The sequence below is a fragment of the Hyaena hyaena genome, unplaced genomic scaffold, assembly GCF_003009895.1.
Source record: "Hyaena hyaena isolate Hyena2069 unplaced genomic scaffold, ASM300989v1 scaffold_2, whole genome shotgun sequence".
NCBI classification, from domain to species: domain Eukaryota; kingdom Metazoa; phylum Chordata; class Mammalia; order Carnivora; family Hyaenidae; genus Hyaena; species Hyaena hyaena.
The window spans coordinates 870,261-893,824 of record NW_024080634.1 but is presented as its reverse complement, the minus strand read 5'-3'; the positions used below and the strand labels follow the sequence as shown (position 1 = coordinate 893,824).

At 45.2% G+C, this 23,564-nt stretch overlaps 1 protein-coding gene across 7 annotated transcripts in view; it reads left to right on the top strand.

Moving 5' to 3' along the window:
- TIAM1 (TIAM Rac1 associated GEF 1) overlaps window positions 1-23,564 on the top strand; it is a 394,669-nt gene that overhangs the window by 357,634 nt on the left and 13,471 nt on the right. For all 7 annotated transcript variants that reach the window (XM_039229055.1, XM_039229039.1, XM_039229048.1 and 4 more), the window contains 7 exons: window positions 5,279-5,458; window positions 6,443-6,511; window positions 6,785-6,910; window positions 12,656-12,764; window positions 17,117-17,296; window positions 17,388-17,506; window positions 23,218-23,326. In XM_039229055.1, coding sequence (XP_039084986.1) covers window positions 5,279-5,458; window positions 6,443-6,511; window positions 6,785-6,910; window positions 12,656-12,764; window positions 17,117-17,296; window positions 17,388-17,506; window positions 23,218-23,326 — 892 coding nt within the window. The remainder of the gene's footprint in view (window positions 1-5,278; window positions 5,459-6,442; window positions 6,512-6,784; window positions 6,911-12,655; window positions 12,765-17,116; window positions 17,297-17,387; window positions 17,507-23,217; window positions 23,327-23,564) is intronic.

The window sequence follows — 23,564 nt, the reverse complement described above, 5'->3', positions numbered from 1 at the left end:
TGCTATTTGCATTCTCACCCTTTCCTTTGGTTGTTGAGATTTTGAGTGTGTTTGTATTATGTGTATGGCAAATCTCCCCTAACCCCACCTCAGCGTGTTCAGAGTGCATTTCTGGAAAGATGATGTTCACCCTGCCTGCTAGAATATTTTAAATGTATTTTACTTTATCTCTGCTTGCTTGGGAAGGAGATGGTTATGGGCGCATTGGCTCAGGGAATGTGTTAGTGGTTTGACGTCCACTGACTTCTATTATACGTGCCTGTTCCCGTACTAAGTGTTGAGTCCCTAGGAGGAAAGTCTGGTGGGTTCATGACAAGGAATAATGTAACCAAATCACATGAAACTTTTAAAAATAGGGGCGCCTGGATGGCTCAGTCGGTGAAGCGTCCGACTTCGGCTCAAGTCATGATCTCGCGGTTATGGGTTCGAGCCCCGCGTCGGGCTCTGTGCTCACAGCTAGCTCAGAGCCTGGAGCCTGCTTCGGATTCTGTGCCTCCCTCTCTCTCTGACCCTTCCCAGCTCACACTGTCTCTCTCTCAGAAATAAATAAAACATTAAAAAAAATATAATCCCATATTAACATTGGAGTCTGCCCACCGTTCAGTCTTTGTGTCACTTCATGCAGCTTGAACGTGGGCCGCGAGTCCACCGGATTTACCCGGCTGAGACTTCGTCCTTCCTGGATGTCTTTTCAAAGTTTGTTCAAAAGGAGACAGAGAAGGTGATGGAAAACTATGGGGACTGCCGTTGTATATAGTGGTCTCTGAAATTATAGAGAACATTACTTTGGTGTTTGTCTCCAAAAGAGCTTAAGTAAAGGTTATAAGATTTTAGGTCACTCTGGCCCCTTTTAAATCTGTGGGATGTGTTAAATCGGTCACACGTAAAGGATAGTTTTAGAACTCTGAACTCCTAGAGATAGAAATTGCCCTTGGTGGTTGCATAACAGGAAGAGCTTAAACAGCTGGGTAGCTTGAGTCAATAGTGTGCACTTAAAAGCCTCCCCCTTCTTTTTGTACTTTCTTTTCATCTTCCACAGGAAGAAAGCGATATTATAAACACAGAGCTTCATGCTGGCCCCAGCCAAGTGGCCCATTTCCTTCTGCAATTGTGTACTCTCTTCTGCGCGGTGGTTGGATAATTCTGAGCCCTGGCCATGGAATGGCTTTCCTACCTTGAACCTAACTGGCGGCTCTGAAATGCCTGAAAGTGCTTTTCTGTTTCCAGGGTGACTGATTGCGGTCCTCGAGCTGGGAGTGGTCTGTGCTTCTCCCACTGCAGAAACCTCACTGTCCCCTCCTCCTGAGCAGCCCCTGTCTCCGAGTCCTGGTTCCAGGGCAGTTGGCTTGCAGGAGTGTGTTGAGAACCTCCCACGACGGCCACCTCTCCGGCATCTCTGGCTGTGCAGCTTGGTGTAGAATGATTAGGAGACCATGGAACGCTCCGAGACAGGGCGGGGGGGTGGGGGGGGGCACTCCTCATATCTCCAACATCATGGTCAAGCTGCCCGGGGAAGGTCCTAATGGACCTTGATGTGTTAAAAAAAAAAAAAAAAAAAAAGTCCTGGCCACAGCATAGGGTCAGGGGGATTTAAAAGTTGGGCCACAGCATACAGAATCTCTGCATGCTTCTGGAAAATACTGGCCTTTCATACTTCCTTCTAAAGATGCTTTTTGGGTCATATTTTTGGAAAACAAAATTCTCAAACTTGATGACATCATTTTAGGTGAAGTGTTTCCAAGCACACGTTTCATTAAGAGCCTTGTAAAACGTGCTTTGCCAGTATGCATTGTAACTTGGAATTCTGTTTTTTTATTCCTTATTTAAATAGCATGCAACTGACAATAAATGGACTGCGTCCATGTTGAGATTACATTCATGTTCCTCGTGAGACCTAATAGCCTGAGTCAGAGAACAGGGTTGCCCTTGTTGAAACTGCTTTAACCCCTCCTCTGTGTTAGAGACCACCCAGCTAAATCTGCCCTAAGCTGACGATTGTGTCTAATAAGGAAGGGATGCCTAAGGCTTTGAACTCTTAGAAGGGGACTTAAGGGAATTTGGGGGTGTCCCTTGGCTGCTAAAGGTTTTTCCTAATATAATCCAGAACTTGGCTCAGAGGGGGAGAGAGAGGAGTAGGCTGGGGGTTTGGGAGTGGGGTTGGGCAGGACATGGCTAGGTTTAGAGCACCATAGCCCTAGCCCACAGCCCACTAACCTTTGCTCTACCCTTGGACCCGCTTAAAGTAAGGGTATCAGACCTTAGAAGTAGTGAACTTCACACAGGCCAAGTCAAAAGCTCTCCTCACACTCTTAAAAATGGAAACCTCAGAGTATGGTGAAACGGAGAGAATGAAAACCTAGAAACTCCTTCTCACACCATGCATTATTCTATGCAGATGTAGGGGAGAATGGCATCAGGTCAGTGTGGTGAGAATTGGGAGCACAAAGGGAAGCGTCTTCTGGAATCTTCTGCCTTTGATATGTATCAGAGTCCCGGTTGTAACTTTGGCCCCTCCTGAAAGTGTGGGTCACCCGTGGTATACCAGAGGAGGATGTTGGTTTCACATGGCAACCTGTCGAAATGATAGAAGTGCAGAGAGGTGTACTGTCTCTGGTGGGAATGAGAGCATGGATTTATTGATCATGAGGAGTAGCGTTGATGTTAATCTGCAGGGAAATGACAGACAGCTGTGGTTATCGCCGGGCCATTTAGAAAAGCTTTGTGAAAGGGAAGGTGCCAGTTTTACGTTTGTTGTGTTGGTTTCCTTTGAGGACACTAAATCTAAACCATAAAAGATAGGTGGTAGAAGTTGTGGGGCAGGGCAATTACTTGTCAGCCTTTCTCATTGCCCACAGGACTTTAGTTTCTGTGAGGTTTTCTCCCCTTCCCCCCCCCCCCATCTCATGTCTATATTATAACAGTGACCTATAGCTATCCCTGGATCCTTTTTTTTTTTTTTTTTTAATGTTTTATTTATTTTTGAGAGAGACAGGCTCCAGGCTCTGAGCTGTCAGCACAGAGCCTTACACGGGGCTCAAACCCACGAACGGTGAGATCATGACCTGAGCCAAAGTTGGCCGCTTAACCGACTGAGCCACCCCGGCGTCCCTCCCTGGATCCTTTAAAAGATGTGTGAGCATTTTTGTTACAAACGGGTCTTTTGTTCCTGTATCATTTTTAAGGCCAAGCCATATTTAACTGGACGTTTCAGGGTGACAAGGCAGTAAAACACTAATATAACTAAATAAAACTGGTTGCTTGGTTTTTACAGAAACAAGCTACGATTAAATTCCTTTTTAACAGCCTTGTTGAGATAATTCACATGTCATACAGTTGAGCCCTTTTTGGTGAGGTTTTGTTTTTTGGGGCTTTTTTGTCAGTCACTGATGGGAGGATTCGATGTGGGTATATACAATGTTTGAATCCATAGAGAACACTGAAGAGTGCCCCTGACAGGTGACTAATACCTTCTGGCACATAAGACTAGGGTTAGCACTAGCAATAAGCTGTGGGCATTGTAAGAGAATTGAAAGAATAATTATGTGGATTTGGCTCCGCTCTTGGCTTGTCATGCCATTGTCATTAATGCATCCTCGTTAGGTTCTGATTTTCCGAGTTCCTTGCACCGTGTTTATTCCAGGCTCCCTTCCCTTCGGGATATGCTAATGAGGAAAAGGCCCGTTAAGTTGGCTGCCTTCCTCTGCCTTTAAGGGATTGCCCCCATGGAATACCCTTGGTTGTAGCTCCTCCGCCCTGCGCAAAATGTTAGCCTTGCCTTTCAGCTCTGGGCAGCAATTGTTGTTTTGGGGTAGATGTTCTTCTCCTGTTCTTCCCGGGTACGTGGGTGACAGAAGTCGTTCTTTATTTGCACACGTGTTTATTGGGAATACTCTGTGTCGAGCCATGAATTAGACAATGGAAGCCGGGGAGAGGAAGAGGAGGAGTGGACAGCCTACCTTCGAGGAGATATCCTGTAAATGTTTGTAGAGTGGTACATTAGGACAAATACTAATAAGCTAGATTTTGTGCTACGAAGTAGCGTCTGGAGGGGCGCCTGGGTGGCTCAGTCGGTTGAGCGTCTGACTTCGTCTCAGGTCATGATCTCATGGTTTGTGGGTTCGAGCCCCGCGTCAGGCTCTGTGCTGCCAGCTCAGAGCCTGGAGCCTGTCTCGGATTCTGTGTCTCCCTCTCTCTGCCCCTCCCTTGCTCATGCTATCTCTCAAAAATAAACATTTAAAAAAAATTCAAAACAAAACAAAACAAATGAAGTAGCATCTGGAGTAATTCCGTCAGGGGCTTTAAAATATACACTGGCTCATCCCATCCTGGAGACCCTGATTGAATTGATCTGGAAGGTGAGCTGGGCGTGTCCCCAGGTGAGTCCCATAGGCAGCCCAGGTGGCCAACCAGTAGTCCTAGGGATTTTCAGCGGCACATCCGCCACTCATGCTTTGGAGAACTGTCTTGCATAACATGGAAAATTGGAATTTTAGAATCCTAGAACCCTAAACTTCTACTTGAATCATCCTGGACAGAGACTAGGTGGAGCTAGACTCCCCCACTGAAGCTTATTCAGGGCCCAACAGCCTTTATTCCCATGGAGGAGGTATCTTTCTGTTTGGAGAAGCTATAGAGACAGATTTTTTTTTCTTAAAATATATGAGTATCTGTCATTATCTAGAAGGTTGCCTTAGGGCCAATTTTTAACAGAGCCAGAAAGAACCTTGGCTTATGAAATCATCTTCCCACACTGCAGAGGAAGTATAGTTTACTTACCTGGGGGTGTGATCAATCAGCCTCGTATTTTGGGTGAAATGCGCTTAATTTTTCTGTATCTCTGTCTCCTTATTTGTCTGCTTCTTGCAGAGTAGTCATGAACACAGGCTTTGATCCACACTGCCTGGTTCAAATCTCAGCTCTGCCCCTCTGGAGCTGTGCAATCTCAGAGGAGCTTACTTAACCTCTCTGGGCCTCCTTTGTCTCCACTGTTTCATAGACATGCTAATAGCCCATACTCACCCTGTGGGAGGGCTCAGTCCCCCAGACAAGTGCCTGGCATGTGGTGGGCACTCAGAATGTGCTAGCAATTATTGTTCTGGTTGTTTGAGCATTCAGCAAGCTCTCATGTGTGTGGAGTGGTCGGGGGGAAGGAGAGATGTAATTCACGTGCAGCAGTTCATTAACCAGGCAGGACATCTTTAGGCGGAACAGATGTCAGACAGGCCGCTCTAGCGAGGGGTAACTTCATCTGCCTTGCCTTTTAAACTGTGCTCCGCAGAGCACGGAACAGGTGGCCGCATTTTGCCGCAGTCTGCATGAGATGAACCTCTCTGACCCGAGCCCGTCGCCTCAGGACTCCACCGGGCCTCAGCTGGCCACCATGAGGCAGCTCACGGACGCCGACAAGCTGCGCAAGGTCATCTGTGAGCTCCTGGAGACGGAGCGCACCTACGTGAAAGTACGTCCCGTTGTCCCGCCCTGCTTTCCAGCAGGGCCTGCCTTCCCTCGCTTTGAGGGAGGGGGCTCCATTGGTCTATACCCGTGTTTGCCTAACAGCAAACCTGGTGGTGGTACTGAGATGCATCTTGGTCCCTCTTGGAATCGGGCTTTTCTTCTGAACGTTCAGATCTCCTGCTTCTTAAGGAAGCACGTCAATTCTTAGAGCAATTGATTGATATTTGTAAGTGATCGATTGGGAAAGGAGACGATGGAGAATATTAAGTGAGCCTCTGACCTTTCTAAATCTGTCTTTGGGCTAATACTAAAATTGAATTGAGTTTTTGAAAAATGTAAATGTATTATTTTCAGCATCTAATTTGAGTCTAGGCAGAAAGGGTACCTGTTTTGTTTATTCTCACTTGGGTTTGGACATTTAGTTATCTCCCCGTAACCATGTAATTTATTTCTATATAATTCATAATGTCTATGTAATATGTGTAACTATAATAATACATGCATTGTACATACATTGCAATATGTACATTGTAATACATTCCTGTGACGGTAATAGTTGTATATTCCTATGACTATATATAATTTAGTTAGATGTCACAACATTGTGATCTGTTTTTAATGATCTATTTTAGTCTTCAACTCTGGGGTCAGCAAATTATGGCCCTCAGACCAAATCCAGCCCTCTGTCTGTTTTGACAAACAAAGTTTTATTGGAACACAGCCACACACGTTCACTTATGTGTTGTCAGTGCTGCCGTCACAGGAAGCGACTTTCCTGTTACAGCGGCAGAATTGCCGAGTTGTGACAGAGGCCACATGGCCTGCAGTCGAAAATATTACAGGATATTTGGACTCACTCCTGCTTGAAGGGAATTTAAAGACCTAAAGACTGTAATGTTAGCATTTGGGACATAATCTGTTTTTTCTCCTTTCGATGCTGCTTTACAGATGTTTAGATGTGCTAATGAGGTATCTTTTCAACCCTCAGGACTTAAACTGTCTCATGGAGAGATACCTAAAACCTCTTCAAAAAGAAACTTTCCTCACCCAGGATGAGGTACAGTGGAAAAATGTCTTAACTTCGTGAGGGTCACGTTGCAGTTGAACTTGGTGAAGAGGAAGGAGTGAGGCGCATGTGCAGTACTGAAAGCTATTTTGAATTTGCTTCATTGTAATAAATAGGTCAAATGATTGACTGCCTCCCCCTTCATGGTGGGCTCATTATCTTAATTGATAAGTATCACTACAGAAATGTCGAAATCAGAAGCAAATAAAGTTTCTGAACGCTAATGAAATATGGGGTGGGTTACATTTTTTTTCCATTTTCCAGCTGGATGTGCTCTTCGGAAATCTCACCGAAATGGTAGAGTTTCAAGTAGAATTTCTGAAAACTCTGGAAGATGGAGTCAGACTGGTACCTGATTTGGAAAAGCTTGAGAAAGTCGATCAATTTAAGGTAAGTCTCATCCTCCAAAGGCATCAAGCTGCCTCCCAATGTCATGGGCGGATTACTCTGTAGGTCAGGTTGACTCTCCTGATAGCACCTAGCAGGAAACACATGCTCTTTCTGGCAAGTTCTCATGCTCATGGTGTTGAGTCTTCACTGGACCTCCAGTGGCGTCCATTCCAGAAGGAAGGCTGAGAGGAGACCCTTGTCTGGCTAAGCAGACATGAGTGCCAACAACCCATATTAAACTGTTATATCTACCAGCTTCTACTGTGGAAGATAGACCAACTTTGACCTTCTGTTCTGTCTATGTGGGGACCCTTAATACTAGTTATTGGCAAAATAGACCAGCACCCGTGGTTTCCCAGTAAACAAATTAATTTATCCTGTTCTGGAAAACTTTGCTTAATGGAAATGCTTGTCATCATCCAGGAGGAACACAGTCTTCCAGCACACAGCGTCCTTCTAGCCTTCATGAGGATTTATGACAAGTTACGTAGTGAGGATGCTTACAGCTTCTGTCCTCCTCCTTGGCCAGGTTCCCTTTGGTGCAGACATTTCCTATGCTGCACCTCCAATCGGCAGAGCTCTCTGCTTCATGCACAGTGCTGTTGGCTTACATGTCACCCTCATACACTTTTAAAAAACAGATTTAAAAATTGAGGTATAATTGACGTAGACTATGCTGCATATATTCATTGTGCAATTTGATGAATCTCACCATATGTATACACCTGCTTTTTGTTTGTTTCCTGCTCTTTTGTGATTCTGGTCTCCTGCCCCTAAGTGCCCATCAGCCACAGGCCACCACGAGCTCTTTGTGATACCATAGATTAGTTCGATTAATTTGCCTTCTGCAATTTTATATAAGTGGAATCATGCAGCATATACTCTTTTCTTATGTGGCATCCCGTCCTTAGTATAATCACGCTCCATCCTTGTTGCTGTGTGTCTACCAGTAGTCCAGCCTTGCCATTGCTCAGTGGTGGCCCACCACGCTCATTAACAGGTGTCATATGCTTTGTTATCTTCTCAACTCTCTTGGACATTTGGGTTGTTGCCAAGTGTGGGGCAATTACAAGTAAAGCTGCCGTGAACATTTGTGTACAAGGGTTAGTGTGGATATCTGCTTTCCTGCTAAATACCCAGGAGTGGAGCGGTCATAGCTGGTGTACCTTGTCATAGCTGTTCCCCCTCACCCTCACGAGGAGGTCATGGTCCCTTTTTATAATAGTAGCCATCCTAACGCTTGTGTAGTGGCATCTGACTGTGGCTTTCATTTTAATTTCCTTTATGACATGACGGTGCACATCTTCTGATGTTCCCTCTTGCCTGTATTTTTTTTTTTTTTAATGTTTTATTTATTTCTGAGAGAGAGAGAGACAGCATGAACAGGGGAGGGTCAGAGACAAAGGGAGACAGAATCTGAAACAGGCTCCAGGCTCTGAGCTGGCCGTCAGCACAAAGCCTGACGCGGGGCTCAAACCCATGAACCATGAGATCATGACCTGAGCCGAAGTTGGATGCTTAACCGACTGAGCTACCGAGGCGCTCCTCTTGCCTGTAATATAGCCTCCTTTGTGAAGGATCTATTCAAATCATTCACCCATTGATTTTTTTTTTTTTTTTGGTTGGCGATTTTCTTCCTCATGGGTCTTGGGATCTTGTTCTTTGTGTATTTTGAAGAGAAGTTCATGAGCAGAACCAGGATTTGTAAATATTTTCTTCGTCGTGCAGGGTCTCTCAAAGATCAGAAATTTTAAATTTTGACGACATCTCATTTTTCAAGTATTTTCTTTCTTGGGTCATACTTTTTTGGTGTCCTGTCTGTGAAATTTTGGCCCACACCAGGGTCATAAAGATTTTCTTCGGTTTTCTCTCAGAAGCTTTGTAATTTGGGCATGTGCATTTTGGTCTCTGTTCTGTTTTGAATTAAATTGGTTATGGTGCGATGTAGGACTCAAAGTCATCTTTTTTGCATGTGAATGTGAATTTTCTAGAGCTATTTGCTGAATTGACTATCCTTCTGACCTCTTCCGCTTTGCGAATTTGGCCCTAGTGATGGACTCAGATGCAGTTGTCTCTGTGGGGCCCCCATACGCTTCGACCTCTTCCAGAGAGCTTGCCGAAATCTGGCTGAGTGACATTAGTATACAGGTTTAGGGACTCGGCTGCCCTTTCTCCCTCATGTTTTTTTTGTGTTAGTGACCCTTGGCAAAAGGAGCTATTCGGAATACATAGATATGTCCCTACACGTAGTATATGAATATAGTGTTAAGTTTATTTATTCTGAGAGAGACAGACACAGTGTGAGTCAGAGAGGGGCAGAGAAAGGAGAGAGAGAATTCCAAGCAGGATCTGAGCTGACAGAGTGCTCAAACCCACGAAGCTGCAAGACTGTGGCCCGAGGCAAAACCAAGAGACAGTCAACCGACTGAGCCACCCAGGTCCCTTCAAATGTGGTTTTATATACAGGCATATGTTTTTATTTGGATATGACTTGAGTCTGTTTGCAAAAATAGTCTGGAAGAATTCCTGGACCTCCTTCACCCAGATTTCCCAAATGTGAACATTTGACCACGTTTGCTCCTTTCTTTCTCCCCCTTCCTGACTCCAGTATGTACATGTGTACATATCTGTGTGTCTGTGGAATATAATTTTTTTCCTCGAACCCTTGAAGAGTTGAGTTGCAGGCATGATACCCCTTTAATCTCAATTACCACACACGATTCATTTGTGTATGTATTCAGATGCTGCTTGGATGAGTTAATTTTCTCCCCTCTTCATCCTCAGGGTTGTTCTGCTGTCCATTCGAAATACAGTTTGGTTCATTTGTGTGTGTTTGTAATGGTAACATATATTTTCTAAATTAGTACATTAATTAGGCCAGTTAGAACTCATGACAAGGGCCAGTAATTTGTTTATCAAGAAAGTTGTTTGATGAGGATCTAAAAAACAAATGGATACAGACATTCTGTAAAACACTTGGTTTAAGAATTTTTTTTTAATGTCTATTTATTTTTGAGAGAGAGACACACACACACAGAGTGCGAGCGGGGGAGGGCCAGAAAGAGAGGGAGACACAGAATCCAAAGCAGGCTCCAGGCTCTGGGCTATAAGCACAGAGCCCCGACACCGGGCTCGAACCCACGAATTGTGAGATCGTGACCTGAGCCCAGAGGGGGATATTTAACTGACTGAGCCGCCCAAGGCACCCCTAAAACACTTGGTTTTTGTCTAAAATATCCAACATTCATTAAATTCACTTACCAATCTCTTGCTGTGGTCCTGCTTCTTTGCGTGTAGGTCCGGTGAATGACTTGAGGAGAGGTAGGTAAATACTGTGCTATGAATATAGTTACATTGTGAGCAGTGTTATTCTAGAAGGGATTGCTGCATGGATCCCTTTCATAAGCTGTCCCTGAACAGTTACGGTTCTAAATTCCATTCAAGTGGAACTCTTCCCTGACCTTCACTTTACTGGTTTATTGCATAACCTGAAGATCTCCATTCTGCCAGGAAGGCAGGACAGTTGATGCATATTGAATATTCATGACCCTAGAGCTTCTCTCCAGCCCCTCTGAGCTGGCTTCTGGATTGTCTGCCCTTGTTCCCACACCTATCGCTGTCGGTTTTTACCCCTTGCTGCTCTGTCTAAATTCTGATTGTACATTTGGCCAGAAACAGAAATGCTTCTTCAAATATTCAGACTGCGTTGCATAGAACACTCATTCTAAGGCAGTATTAGAAAAAAAGGAATTAGTGCTGCGGTCAAACAAGTCTTGATAAAACGTGCCCTTGGAAATTTGCGACGTCCATCAGCCAGCGAGAGGCTCTGTGATGTCCTACGGAAGGGCGACTTTGGGGAAATGTAGTCTATGTGGATAAGCCCCTCATACTTGGGCACACTTTGTGCCCTGAGATCACTTTTTTGAGGCCAGAAGAATAAAGGAATGCCTTAATGTTTTATCTGTAGTTGCCTGCATGATAAGTGCTAAGTAAATAATAAGTTAAATGAACAAATGATTGGATACAGTTGCCGTGAGGGGTTATGTTTAGAGCTTTGTCTTCCACACACCTTTTCTTGTCTAATTATTGAGGGCGCCTCCAGGGATAACCGCGCCTGCAGAGCCACGCTGTGCTGCTGGGCCCCTCTCAGCCAGGGTGGGGAGGTAAGGAGGGGTCGGGCTTGAAGAGGAAAGGAGGGAAAGTAGACGGTGTAGGAAACAAGTAGGTCTCCAATGACCTATTCTGGGTAGTTCAAACTAAACTTTTTGTGGTTAGTAGACCGTCTATCAGAATTCTATGCATTGCTCATTAGATAAGTTGCCCATTGAAACCCAAAACTTTTTCTTCTTGGAACCTCACTTTTATTTTAAAAAAAAAATATTTATTTTTGAGAGAGAGAGAGAGAGAGAGAGAGAGAGAGAAAGCATGAGAGGGGGAGGGGCAGAGAGAGAGGGAGACACAAATCCAAAGCAGGCTCCAGACAGTGAGCTGTCAGCACAGAGCCCGATGCAGGGCTCCATCTCGTGCACTGAGATCATGACCTGAGCCAAAGTCAGACGCTTAACAAATCGAGGCACTCAGGCGCCCCAGAATCTCATTTGTAATTCTCAGCCTGAATCTAAGTCTCTTTCTCTCTCTGAACAAGACTAGATCAGTGTTCTGATGGCTTGGAGCCTGCTTCGGATTCTGTGTCTCCTTTTCTCTCTGCCCCTGTCTCATGCTCTCTCTCTCTCTCTCTCTCTCTCTAAATAAATTAAAAAAAAAAAGACTAGATCAATATGAAAGATACAGAAGATATTTTTCTGAGACTTACTATATTTATGTGTATATATGTACATATATGTATGTGTAGATATATATATTTATAAACTGTCTATGTACATAAAATGTATAAGATAAAAAATATCCTTCCTGAGGCAATTTAAATTATTCCTTAAGAATGTTTTTAAATGTTTATTTTAACATAGAGAGAGAGAGAGAGAAAAAAAAATGAGTGAGCCAGGGAGGGGCAGAAAGAGAGGGAAACACAGAATCTGAAGGAGGCTCCAGCCCTTAGCAGTTAGCACAAGCCCTAACATGGGGCTTGAGCTCATGAACCATGAGATCATGACCTGAGCTGAAGTAGGACGCTTGACTGACTGAGCCACCCAGGCGCCCTGCAGATTAAATTCTAATGGGGAAGTTCATCACCCATTTTTGAGGCAGAGAGTGTGGGCTGGGAGAGGATACCTAATTCCCATAGTCGAGCATGTTTCTTACATTCTTACCTGCTCCCTGCTAAACGAGGGAGTAGTATTGGAGAGGGTGGAGTTAGTGAGCAGGGAAATGTGTCTTCTATTTTTGGGATGTATGCATGCATTTCCTGCCTCTATTTGGTTTGTCACTTCTCCCTCCCAACAGGAGCTAATGAGAGATTTCAGGAGATTTCTGCCTTTTCCAAAATGCCATCTATATTTTCCCGTTAACATTCAGACATCCTAGATAGGTCATTTAAAGACCCAGGGCTGGAGAAGCAGTGACATCTCCACCGTAATTAGCAAGAAGGCCAACTCCACAAACATGTTAACCCTTGACCTTTCCAATAGGCGATTTCAGGCCACCGGTGAGCAAAGAAAGGCTGTGACGGGTGTGAATGGTGCTCATTTGTGGGGAGGGTCAGGCAGATGTGCGCTCCCTCTCCATCCCGCTGCTGTTTCTAGATAAGGCCGAACCTGAACTAACTGCGGTTTTTCTCGTTAAATCCAGAAAGTGCTGTTCTCTCTGGGGGGATCCTTTCTGTATTACGCTGACCGCTTCAAGCTCTACAGTGCCTTCTGCGCCAGCCACACGAAGGTCCCCAAGGTTCTGGTGAAAGGTAGGCCGGTGAGGACTGGGCGGCCGGTGCGCATGTCTGTTGTAGATTCACATTTGTGTTGCTGACTGGGGTGGGGGGCTTTTGGACAGAAATCCAAGAGTCATGTACCAGATAGATATTCCACTAATAAAGGTACTAAGAAGTGAAATGCATTACTATCTTTTTTTTTTTTAAGTTTATTTTTATTTATTTTGAGAGAGAGATAGGGAGCAAGCAGGGGAGGGGCAGAGAGGGAGACAGAATCCGAAGCAGGCTCCTAACGCAGGCTTGAACTCGTGAACCACGAGATCATGACCTGAGCCGAAATCAAAGGTCGGATGCCTAACTGAGCCACCTAGGTGCCCCCTGTCTTTTTTTTTTTTTTTTTTTTAAGTAAAGTCTGTGCCCAGCTTGGGGCTCTAACTCACGATCCCCGAGATCAAGAGTCACACGCTCTACTGACTGGGCCAGCCTAGTATCTTGAACTAATGGTCTTATCAGTTTTCTCATAATGAAAGGTTTGCTCCTCTATTTGGGGCCAGAACTGAGGGGTCAATTTGGAGTTATGCAAAAACAAAGGATCTTGAGAAATCCCTGCTTTACTCCTAATTTTCATCCATTTCCTTATATCCTCGCACACTTACTATGCCTTCTGGTGGAGTGCCATCTTTCCCTCATCTGTGTTTCTCTTCCTAGGTGTGTGATAATAGCCACCACAAGCACTACTGAAGTTGTTTTCAGTTCTTCATGGGAATCACTCAGGTTGCAATTATATTTTGCACAGCACAGAGCAGAATTTTCCTCTTGGCAGGCTCCTTTGAAATGCTGGATCATTCTGAGAGTCTCCAGAAAGCTGCTTTGCTTCTCTAGTTCAGACGTGATGTCGGTGATGGCGATTAAAAAAAAAAATTGCTTGGGAAATGGGATAACCGGTAGAAAGTCTGATTGCAAAGGATCTCTGGAAATCAGCCTGCTCATTCTTTTTTTTTTTTTTTTTTTTTTTTATTTTGAGAGAGAGAGAGAAAGACTGTGAGCGGGGGAGGGGCAGAGAGAGAGGGAGACACAGAATCTGAAGCAGGCTCCAGGCTCTAAGCTGTCAGCACAGAGCCTGACGCGGTGCTCGAACTCTCAGATTTAGAGATCATGACCTGAGCCAAAGTTGGACGCTTAACTGACTGAGCCACCCAGGCACCTGTAGCCGGCTCATTCTTAACACTTCCCTGCGGCTGGCGTGTACAGCTGCTGATCCAGTCCCTGAATATGTAAATAATTTATACACGTTATCCTTTCCTGACAGACAGAATGAGCTTGACTTAATTTAAAACCTATTAGGAAATATTAGTACAGTGCAGGTCTCTGGATGACAGAAGAGCCGCCCCAGATAATGACATACTTACTGGTAGAGCTAGTTCATGCCAGAGTCTATTCCAACATGAAATTCGAAGGACATTTCAAGGAACCCTGGGGGCCTGGGGTGGGTGGGGCAGGGGCGCCTAGGTCGGTTGAGCATCCCACTTGAGCGCCGGTCATGCTCTCAGAGCTCTTGAGTTCCAGCCCCGCGTTGGGCTCTGTGCTGACAGCTCAGAGCCTGGAGCTGGCTTCGGATTCTGTGTCTGCCCCTCGCCCCGACTCACATCCTGTCTCTCTCTCTCTCTCTCCAAAATAAATAAACATTAAAAAGATTTTCTTTTTAGAGAGAGCCTAGGAATTTCCTTGTCATGTTGTCTGGTCCAACATGTGCTGTTGTCTGTTTTCACATGTGCTGTATTGGGCATATAGTTCTGCACACGTATTTCTTTTTAAACTTAAACCGAATGCCAGTTGTTAAGAGATCATTAATATAACAATTTTAGAGAACTTTGTTCTCCTGTAAAATTATATACACATTACAGGCCTTAGAGCAATTTGTGTTATTTTTAATCAGTCAGTGAGATTAAATTCCGCCCCTGTAGATTTAGCAACATTGTTTTTTGCACCTGAAAAATATTATTGTGTCTTTCAAAATGATCCCTGGAAACATCAGGCATGACCTACATTTTCCTAGTGGCCGAATGTGCCCAGAGGGTGAAGAGAACTCTTGGAGAACAAGAGTCTGTGATTCTTGTTTTTGGTTTTAATGTTTTTTTTTGAGAGGAAGGGAGCACAAGTGATGCAGGGGCAGAGAGAGAAGGAGAGAGAGGATCCAAAGTGGGTTCTGTGCTGAGAGGCAAGAGCCTGATGCAGGGCTTGAACCCATGAACCGTGTGATCATGACCTGAACCGAAGTCGGATGCTTAACCGAGTGAGCCATCGCGGCGCCTCAAAAGTCTGACTGTTAACAGGCTTACGGCGAGGTTGAATGGGAGCGACCCTCCCCTAACTCACGAGCTTAGTTTTGTTCTGACATGAAGTATGGTTGATGGTTAAATGCCAATGGCCATAGTTTTGGGCTTTTGGATTTGGGGGGATTCCCACGCCCCTGCTAGCTGTGGGCAGTAGATACTTGGGATGCCGCACGGAACCACAGCCTCCCCGGGCGTCGGCTTTGGGCTGAGCCTTACTTCCCTGACACACAGGCCATTCCTTCCCCGTGTCCTTTCTTTCCCCAGATTTGCTCTTTGACAGGAGGAGAAACGATGACCCCAAACACCTTGCAGCCTGATTCCCCTTCACGGGGCTTAAAAGAGATGAAAAGATTGTGGTCTTTATGAGGCCACCTTCACATGATGGCTGTTTCTCTCTAAATAAAGACAGAATAATCAGTTTACAATGATGCCCTTTTACAGCTTCTCTGGGTCTGAGCTTGCACTGCTCATTCCTGGAGATGGAACTACATTTTTATCAGAAGCTTTTTAAAAGGTGTATGCCCACTGCTAAGTCACCTTGACGTATTGTACCTTTCCCCCCCATCTTGTGCCCTCACTCCCTTCCCCCACTTCCCCCCTTTCTCTGCACCTGGATGGCATGAGTTAGCCTTGTCTTCCTGACTACCCACTCTTGGGTACCTCTCTGCTCGTCTGGGTTCCCTCAACTCCCCAGGGCTGCTTCTCAGCCCAGCTGGGACACAGATGAAAACCAGGCTGGTGAGGAAAGTGCTGCCTGAGTTCTATGAGGTCAGATGTATGTTTCCCTCTGAGAAGGACTGTGCCGTCCTGGGCAGGAGGCACTGCCCTCTGGATGCTGATAGCTGGTAGCAGCGAATTAACACAGAACAGATCTTTAAAGGAATTCACTGTGGGAGACCCAGCCCTGCCCCACTTTCCAGAGCTACAGAGTACTGCTTCTTAGGTTTGCTTTTTTTCCCCCATGTCTTTTCCCAAAAAAAAAAAAAAAAAAGATTCTACCAGCAATGAAATGCTTAAAAGACTAAGAAAAGCAGGGTAAGGAGTATTTCAACATTTAAGCTTTCTGAATATCCAGCTACGGTGAAACAAACAGATCAGAAAGACCATTGCCATTGTAAAGATAGTTTGTTACCCACAGTTCCCCAGAGGGGGGACATGACCTGTCACGCAGGGCCACACCGGAAAGCACCAGGGCCAGTTGGGAAGTAGAAGGAGCCAGGGGGGGGAACATGGGCAATTTTACTGTGGCTGTTGCAAGAAGGACCAAGCGAGGCAGGGTGAGCAGACTTAGGGTTGGGGGATTTCAGTGGGATCTGAGGGAGAGGGGCTGTCCCCACTTGCCTGGTACCTGGTCCTGAGGGGACTGGGGCAGAGGACTAGCGGCCCAGAGAGTGAGAGCCCAATGGAAGAGATGAGGGTGGGGGACTCCACATTGGTTGGTTTGCATACGAAAGTGTGCTCCCAGGTGAGTCCTTTGCTACCTATAGGAATTGACCTGCACTGGGAGGGGCAGCTCCCAGGGTCTGTAAGTGTGCCAGCCGTCAAAATATAAGAACAAAAAGACATTCTTGGGCGCCTGGGTGGCTCAGTCAGTTAAGCATCTGACTCTTGGTTTCAGCTCAGGTCATGATCTTACAGTTCATGAGTTCGAGTCCTGTGTCAGACTCTGTGCTAGCAGCGCGGAGCCTGCTGTCCCCTCTGGTTTCCTACCTCACTCTCTCTGCCTCTCAAAATAAATAAACTTCCAAAAAAAATGTTAAAAAGACATTCTTGGTTCAAGGAGGATAAACAGTAGCTCCTGAAAGCCCATGTGTAGGATTTACAAACCCTGTTATCCTTTTACTCAAAGTCAAACTCCATTATTGCCCCCAAATAAATAAGCCTGACAGGCCCTTCCGGATGTCTCTCGGAGGTTCCTGCCTTCCTTCCTCCTGCAACGCACTTTCCACTCAGTTCTGTGGAAATCTGCCTTGGAAAAAGTCAGGGAAATGGTGAGGAGGGGGTCATTTGGAGGTTCAGCCCCGACAGCCTGTGCTTCATCTCTTCCAGCCAAGACGGATACGGCTTTCAAGGCATTCCTAGATGCCCAGAACCCAAAACAGCAGCACTCTGCCACTCTCGAGTCTTACCTCATCAAGCCCATCCAGAGGATCCTCAAGTACCCGCTTCTGCTCAAGGAGCTCTTCGCTCTGACGGACGCTGAGAGTGAGGAACACTACCATCTGGACGGTGAGCCCCCGGCCCCGAGGCCTGCCCCCTCACCCATGTCCCCGTGAGGGTCTCTAACTAGCCTTTGCCTTTCGTGGGTGCTTTCTTCCAGTGGCCATCAAGACTATGAACAAGGTTGCAAGTCATATCAATGAAATGCAGAAAATTCATGAAGAATTCGGGGCTGTGTTTGACCAGCTCATTGCTGAACAGACCGGTGAGAAAAAAGAGGTAAGGGCGCCGACCCCTCACAGCACCCGGCAGTAAAGCTGGGTCGGTCCGATTGGGTTTTGAAGGGGTTCTTTATACATAAGAAAGTTATGAAGGCGTTGTATTTGTTGGTGGAACTTCTATCCTTTATCCAAGGCTATAGGTGAATTTTCTTCCTCAGCGGAATTAGTTCTTAATATTGGAACCGTGTTTCTGAGTCTCCTTCCTTCCCCCTCAGGACCTTTCTCTGGTTTTGTTCTGTTGTACGTGACCGTGAACCCCCATGACCATGGCTTGGACTGATTCCATCACCATAAAAGGCCAAAGCTATATCTCTCGAGATTAGAATAATGCTCAGCATGTTCTAGGGGCTCAGTCAATATTTGCTCAGTGAATGAAAATTTCAAATGACTCTAAATCTGTTTTTTTAAAGTCTACCTAAAAAGCTACTTAGAATAAAGAGTGACAGGGACAGATACACCTGAGAAAAACTTACAGCAAATTATCAGTGATGCCCGAGTCACTGAGAAGAACTTGCGTGAATAAAAATTCTGATAATACTCAGATGTATCAGAGAGACAGGATATGTAATAATATTCATCAGTGCCTCTGTGCGTTCAACTGGAATATTCTCCTCGGTTTTGCTTTCTACCTTTAAAAAAAAAAAGAAAGGAGGAACGCTGGAAGGGAACCAGGAAGAAGATCACTCCTACTGGGATGAAGAGGAGGCTTGAAGACAAGGGGGTGGGGAAACCTGCTTGTTTAGTCTAGCAGAGAGAAAATAGCCGTGTCTTCAAGGTATACAGGGTACTCTCCAGGCTCATTTTGATGTCCTCGGGGAAACAAAACACGTTTTCAGACTGCCAAAGGATAATTTGCAGAAAGAGGTAAAATCACGGCCCCTTCTCTAGATGATGTAAAAGCAAAGACACAGTAAGACATTTATTTTAGTCAGATGATAGAAGGGATCCAGGCGGACATCGTCTCAGTTTGTTGGAAAAGTTGGAAGGTGTAATGGTGTGTTGGAAGAACTGGAATAGCACAGGTGTGTAGAGTACGTGAAGAAACAGTGTGATGGTTTGCAAATGGCGACACACTGGCTTCTCCACGGTGGAAGTCAAGTCAGTGCCACACTGGACAACCCGTGCCTGCACCTTCCAGAGTGTTGCAGAGGAGCTCAGAGACAACATGGAGGGCTGGAGCCTGATGGCTCGGGAGGGTGTTAGAGGATCCGTAGTTTTCCACGGAAACATCATTTCTTTTTCCTACTGGTGTGACAAGCAGAACATGAGAATGTTCTCAGTCTCCCTGGCAGATAATTTCATCATTCACAAGTATAGAAAAGGCGGGCACAGCTACTCTGGACTGAGTTCTCATTTTCTTACAAAACTTTTGTAAGAAGAAAGAGATGGCATGCTTATGAAAGAGCAAAATACAGGAAAAGACAAGGGGAAAAATCTCTACAATCTCAAAACAAAGCACTTACCGCTCAATGTGTGTGTGTTTTGATTTAAAAAATTATATATATCTGTATATACTTGAATAATTATACTTTGAAAATAACTTTATGCCTTTTTTACTATTGAGCAAAAAACTTTCATGTTGTTTTAAATTATTCAAAACAATCGTTTAAATTATTGTGTCATATTTCATTGCGTGGGGGAACGATGGCTTGCTTGAGTCCTGTCATTGGACAGATCTCTTGGCCTCATTTATTGACTACTACAAATAATACTGCCAGCATTTTGTAAAGTTTTTTTTTTTTTAAGTAATCTCTGTATCCAATGTGAGTCTCCCCAAGATCATGAATGACCCCAAGATCAGCAGTCATGGGCTTTTGTAGCCGGTCATCCCAATACTGCAAACATTTATTTTTAATCACAGCACTTCCTCCCCTGTTCAATAAAACTCAGAAGTGAATTTTATTGAACTTGGGAAATGTACATTTTCTTTATATTGTTCTTTACTTGTCAAGCTAGCTTCTGGATTTTAATGACCTTGAGGGCAAAGACCTTGTTATGCTAAAGACTAGAAGGTGGTGTGGATAGTGGATTGCAAAGCATTTGGGGGGGGGTGGGGGAGATGAATAGGATTCAAAAGTCAGGGACTGTAAGAGGGGACATGGCTTTGGTGAAACTGCCCGTCCTCTAAAATGAAATTCTGACAATCAAGTAAGAAATCTTTCCAGCGAGGAACAAAGAGACAAAGTGCTGTGCAAAATAGTCTCCTGTGGGCTGAGATTTTGTAAAAAGAAATGTGCAAAAGATAAAGGAGAGACATTTGACTGGGTACCAGTATTAAAGAGAAGGAAAATCCTGTCTCAGTATTAGGACATCCGAAGCCCAGAGATTACTGCCATAACACTGTAAGAAGAATAAGAAAGAAGTAGGCGCCCAGCATGGAGCAGAGGTTTAGTAATCAAAGATCATTGATTAGTCAAGGACTCAAGTTTCATGCAATCTCTTTTTGAGGATGGTCTTCAAACTGGAAAGGATAGAGTGGTCTTGATTTCACAATCACAAGACCTGAGGGAAATGTGGGTTCCTGGGAAAGAGTGCACAGATCGGTTACAATTCTATCACACTCCTTGCAGTGTACGTTGGAACAATTATGGAAATTTTGAGAGATAGCCAGTTGGAAGCACATAGGTTATGTCCTGATTCCCACAGAGGTGAGAATAGTTCCTTTTTAATGGCAATGTCCAATAAAAATCTAGAATGGATTTATGACCAGTTTGTCAACAGTTCTGCATAGGAACATCTATCAGTATCTGTTGGGAAAGGTAGGTCACTACTGAAATGGTAACATTCCAGGAATGATTACCACATACAAGCTTGTCATTAGCCACTGTCCTCAGGTGGTCCCCGAAGGCAGATATGTTCACAAAGAAAGTCGGTCGAGAAAACACTGTATGATGAAGCTGGGCCTTCAACCTCCTCCCCATGTTAAACCCTAGGGAGTTGGACTGGACCACATAGAGCATCCCTTTTGCTTAGGTAGGATGAAGAAAAGGCCAAAGAGGGTGTGTCTCCTTAGAAGAAGAGCCCAAAAGACCTGGCACAGTAGAACATCCCTGACTTCTTGGGGTTTGCGCAGAAAAGTCAGAAGGTGACCAGTGGAAGACCAAGAGAGATCCCGTTGGCCAGAATGGGTAGTCCTGACACTCTTATTCCAGGTGTCATGTGGGACCTTGAAAACAGAGCATCACCATGTGGGCTGGGACTGCATCAGTCCCTTTTCACTGTGTAACAAATAACATCTCCGTGAACACCACCACCCTCGGGTGTGTGGGCCAGCGGAACTCTGGCCTTCCTAGGTGAGCTCCAGAGTGTGAGGCCCTGGTGCACTCTACTGTCTTCCTTTCAGGATCTGGACTGAAGAAACAGTGGCTAGCTTGGGTGTGTCCTTTCCATGGAAGGTGGAACCTCAGGAGGGCTGCTGGAAACTTACTAGGCCGAGTCCATGGCCCAAGGCACATGGCCATGCCCAGAGTCATCAGGGATTTGCCTGGTGTAGTGGGAGGTGCTAAAAAGTCTCATGGCAGAGGGCACAGGTACAGAATTATGTTGGAGGGAGAAAGTAGAGTTTGGACAGCGATCTACCCCAGTGACCGTCAATCACTTTTAAATACATATCCCCGAAGGCGGTGGCCCAGAAGGTACCTGGGAATTTGACTTCTGTATACAAAAACTCCTCTTTTGTGTGGGTGCTTGTGTTAGTTGGAGTTCAGTCCTGGGAGGTGGTTGACCATTTATTTCATATGTACATACAAACTAATATGATTGATTAATTTTTTTGTTCATCCTTGACTGTACTGCTTACTAACAATATAGGTCAATAATTATTACAATTAATCCCACAGTCACTATAGTAGCAACCACACCACTGGATTTTGGTTTGGTTTGATTTGGTTTTTTATTTTTTTTATGTTTATTCATTTTTTGAGAGACAGAGCATGAGTGGGGGAGGGGCAGAGAGAGAGAGGGAGACACAGAATCCAAAGCAGGCTCCAGGCTCTGAGCTGTCAGCACAGAGCCCGACGTGGGGCTCAAACCCATGAACCATGAGATCATGACCTGAGTCGAAGTCGGTTGTGTAACCAAATGAGCCACCCAGGCGTGCCTACACCACTGAATTTTGTACCACTGGAGCCACAACTCTAGCACCGGCGGCAGGCTTGGTGGCTCAGGAAGAGGAATGCTGAATGGCACTGTGGTCAGCAGAGGGCTGCCCAGTCTATAATCTACGATCTATCTAGAAACCCTGTCAGATTATAAGCAGCAAAATTAACCAGACTCATTCATCTTTGAGAAGCTCAACATCAGGGTTTTGAATATTTGAAATGCTGCCTTGAGCTTGCTCTCTGTGGATACAGAGCCTACTGGCAGAGGATGGTATTTACCAGTGGGTGGACCATGGTCTCTGATTGTTTGTAAAGCCTTGTCCATTGATGTCTTTGCACCGAGAGCAGGTTAAGAGACCAAATGCTCCTCCTACCTGTGGGTAGGCTGTTGAGTGTGTGGGAGGTTGAGATACAGATGGACTTGCAAATGGGCACTGGATTCTGGTGACAAAGGCAGACGTGGCTGTCGGGAGGTGTCAGCACTGGATTGCTGCAGGATTGTGTTTGGATGGCTCTACGATCCAAAGATGCATCTGGAACAGGCTGGTATTCAACTCCTGTACCTGTGTGACCACACCTCATGATTTCTGCGGATCCCTGAGCTCACGCTGCATGTACTTAAAGAGCACTCTTCAAACTCCTCAGTTGACTTCTTTCTTCCTCCTCTAAAGTGAAAGAAACATTTTTTAATTAAATTTTTATTACGTTTATTTATTTTTGAGAGAGGCAAAGACAGAGTGTGAGCAGGGGAGGGGCAGAGAGAGAGACACACACAGAATCCAAAGCAGTCTCTAGGCTCTGAGTCGTCAACACAGATCCTGATGCACAGCTCGAATTCACGAACTGTGAGATCATGACCTGAGCCAAAGTCGGACACTCAACCAATTGAGCCACCCAGGCGCCCCAAAATGAGACCTTCTTTAGAAGGAGCTGGAAGAAGAAAAAATAATTGGTTCCACTGCTTTCAGAAAACCTTGGCTCCAAGGGGATTTAAACCAGTGGAAATGCCTCATTTTCTGGTGCGGATCTCTGATCTATGGCCATTTGTCTCTGCTTGGGGAACTATCTCTATTTGAATTCAGAACTTGGCCAGTTTTGTAGATCACTTTTGACAGATTTACTGTATGTGAATTCTGGGGCCCCAATTTTTACCTTTTGCCACTCTAGTCTTGAAATTCTTGTAGACAAACATGGGATAAAGAAAACAAAGTGACCAGGGGCGCCTGGGTGGGTCAACTGAGTGTCTAACTTTAAGTGTCTGACTTCAGCTCAGGTCACGATCTCACCGCTCATGAGTTCGGGCCTCGAGTCGGGCTCTGTGCTGGCAGCTCGGAGCCTGGAGCCTGCTTCGGATTCTCTCTCCCTCTGTCCCTCCCCTGCTTATGCACAGTCTCTCTCTCTCAAATATAAATAAACATTAAAAAAATTAAAAAGTAAAGTAGTAAATTTATTTTCTATTTAAAAAGAAAGAAATAAAAGTGACCAGATGTTTTTAAAGACTATTTTTTTCATGAAATAAGATTGACATCAACCTGCCAGGTTTTAAAACCTAAAAATCTGAGTGTTATCACAATCACCTGCAAGGTTTTTTTTTTTCCATGCTTTTCAGGTTGCAGATCTGAGCATGGGGGACCTGCTTTTGCACACCACCGTGATCTGGCCAAACCCACCAGCCTCCCTAGGAAAGTGGAAAAAGGAGCCAGAATTGGCAGCGTTTGGTATGTGTCGGGACAGGGTTGGTGAGGGTGGGCCCCGGGAGGGAGGCCGGGCTTATTTCCCGAAATAAGAACATTGCTTTCCCAAGACCCAATTTGTTAAAGTTCATTCCAGTTATCTGAATCGGTCTTCCTGCCTTGACCATTGACATGGCACAAGTAGTAAATGAAACCTACCACTTACGTATGGCCAGTGTGAGCACCCAGCTATGTGGCAGGGAGGGAATGGCCATGCCAAGCC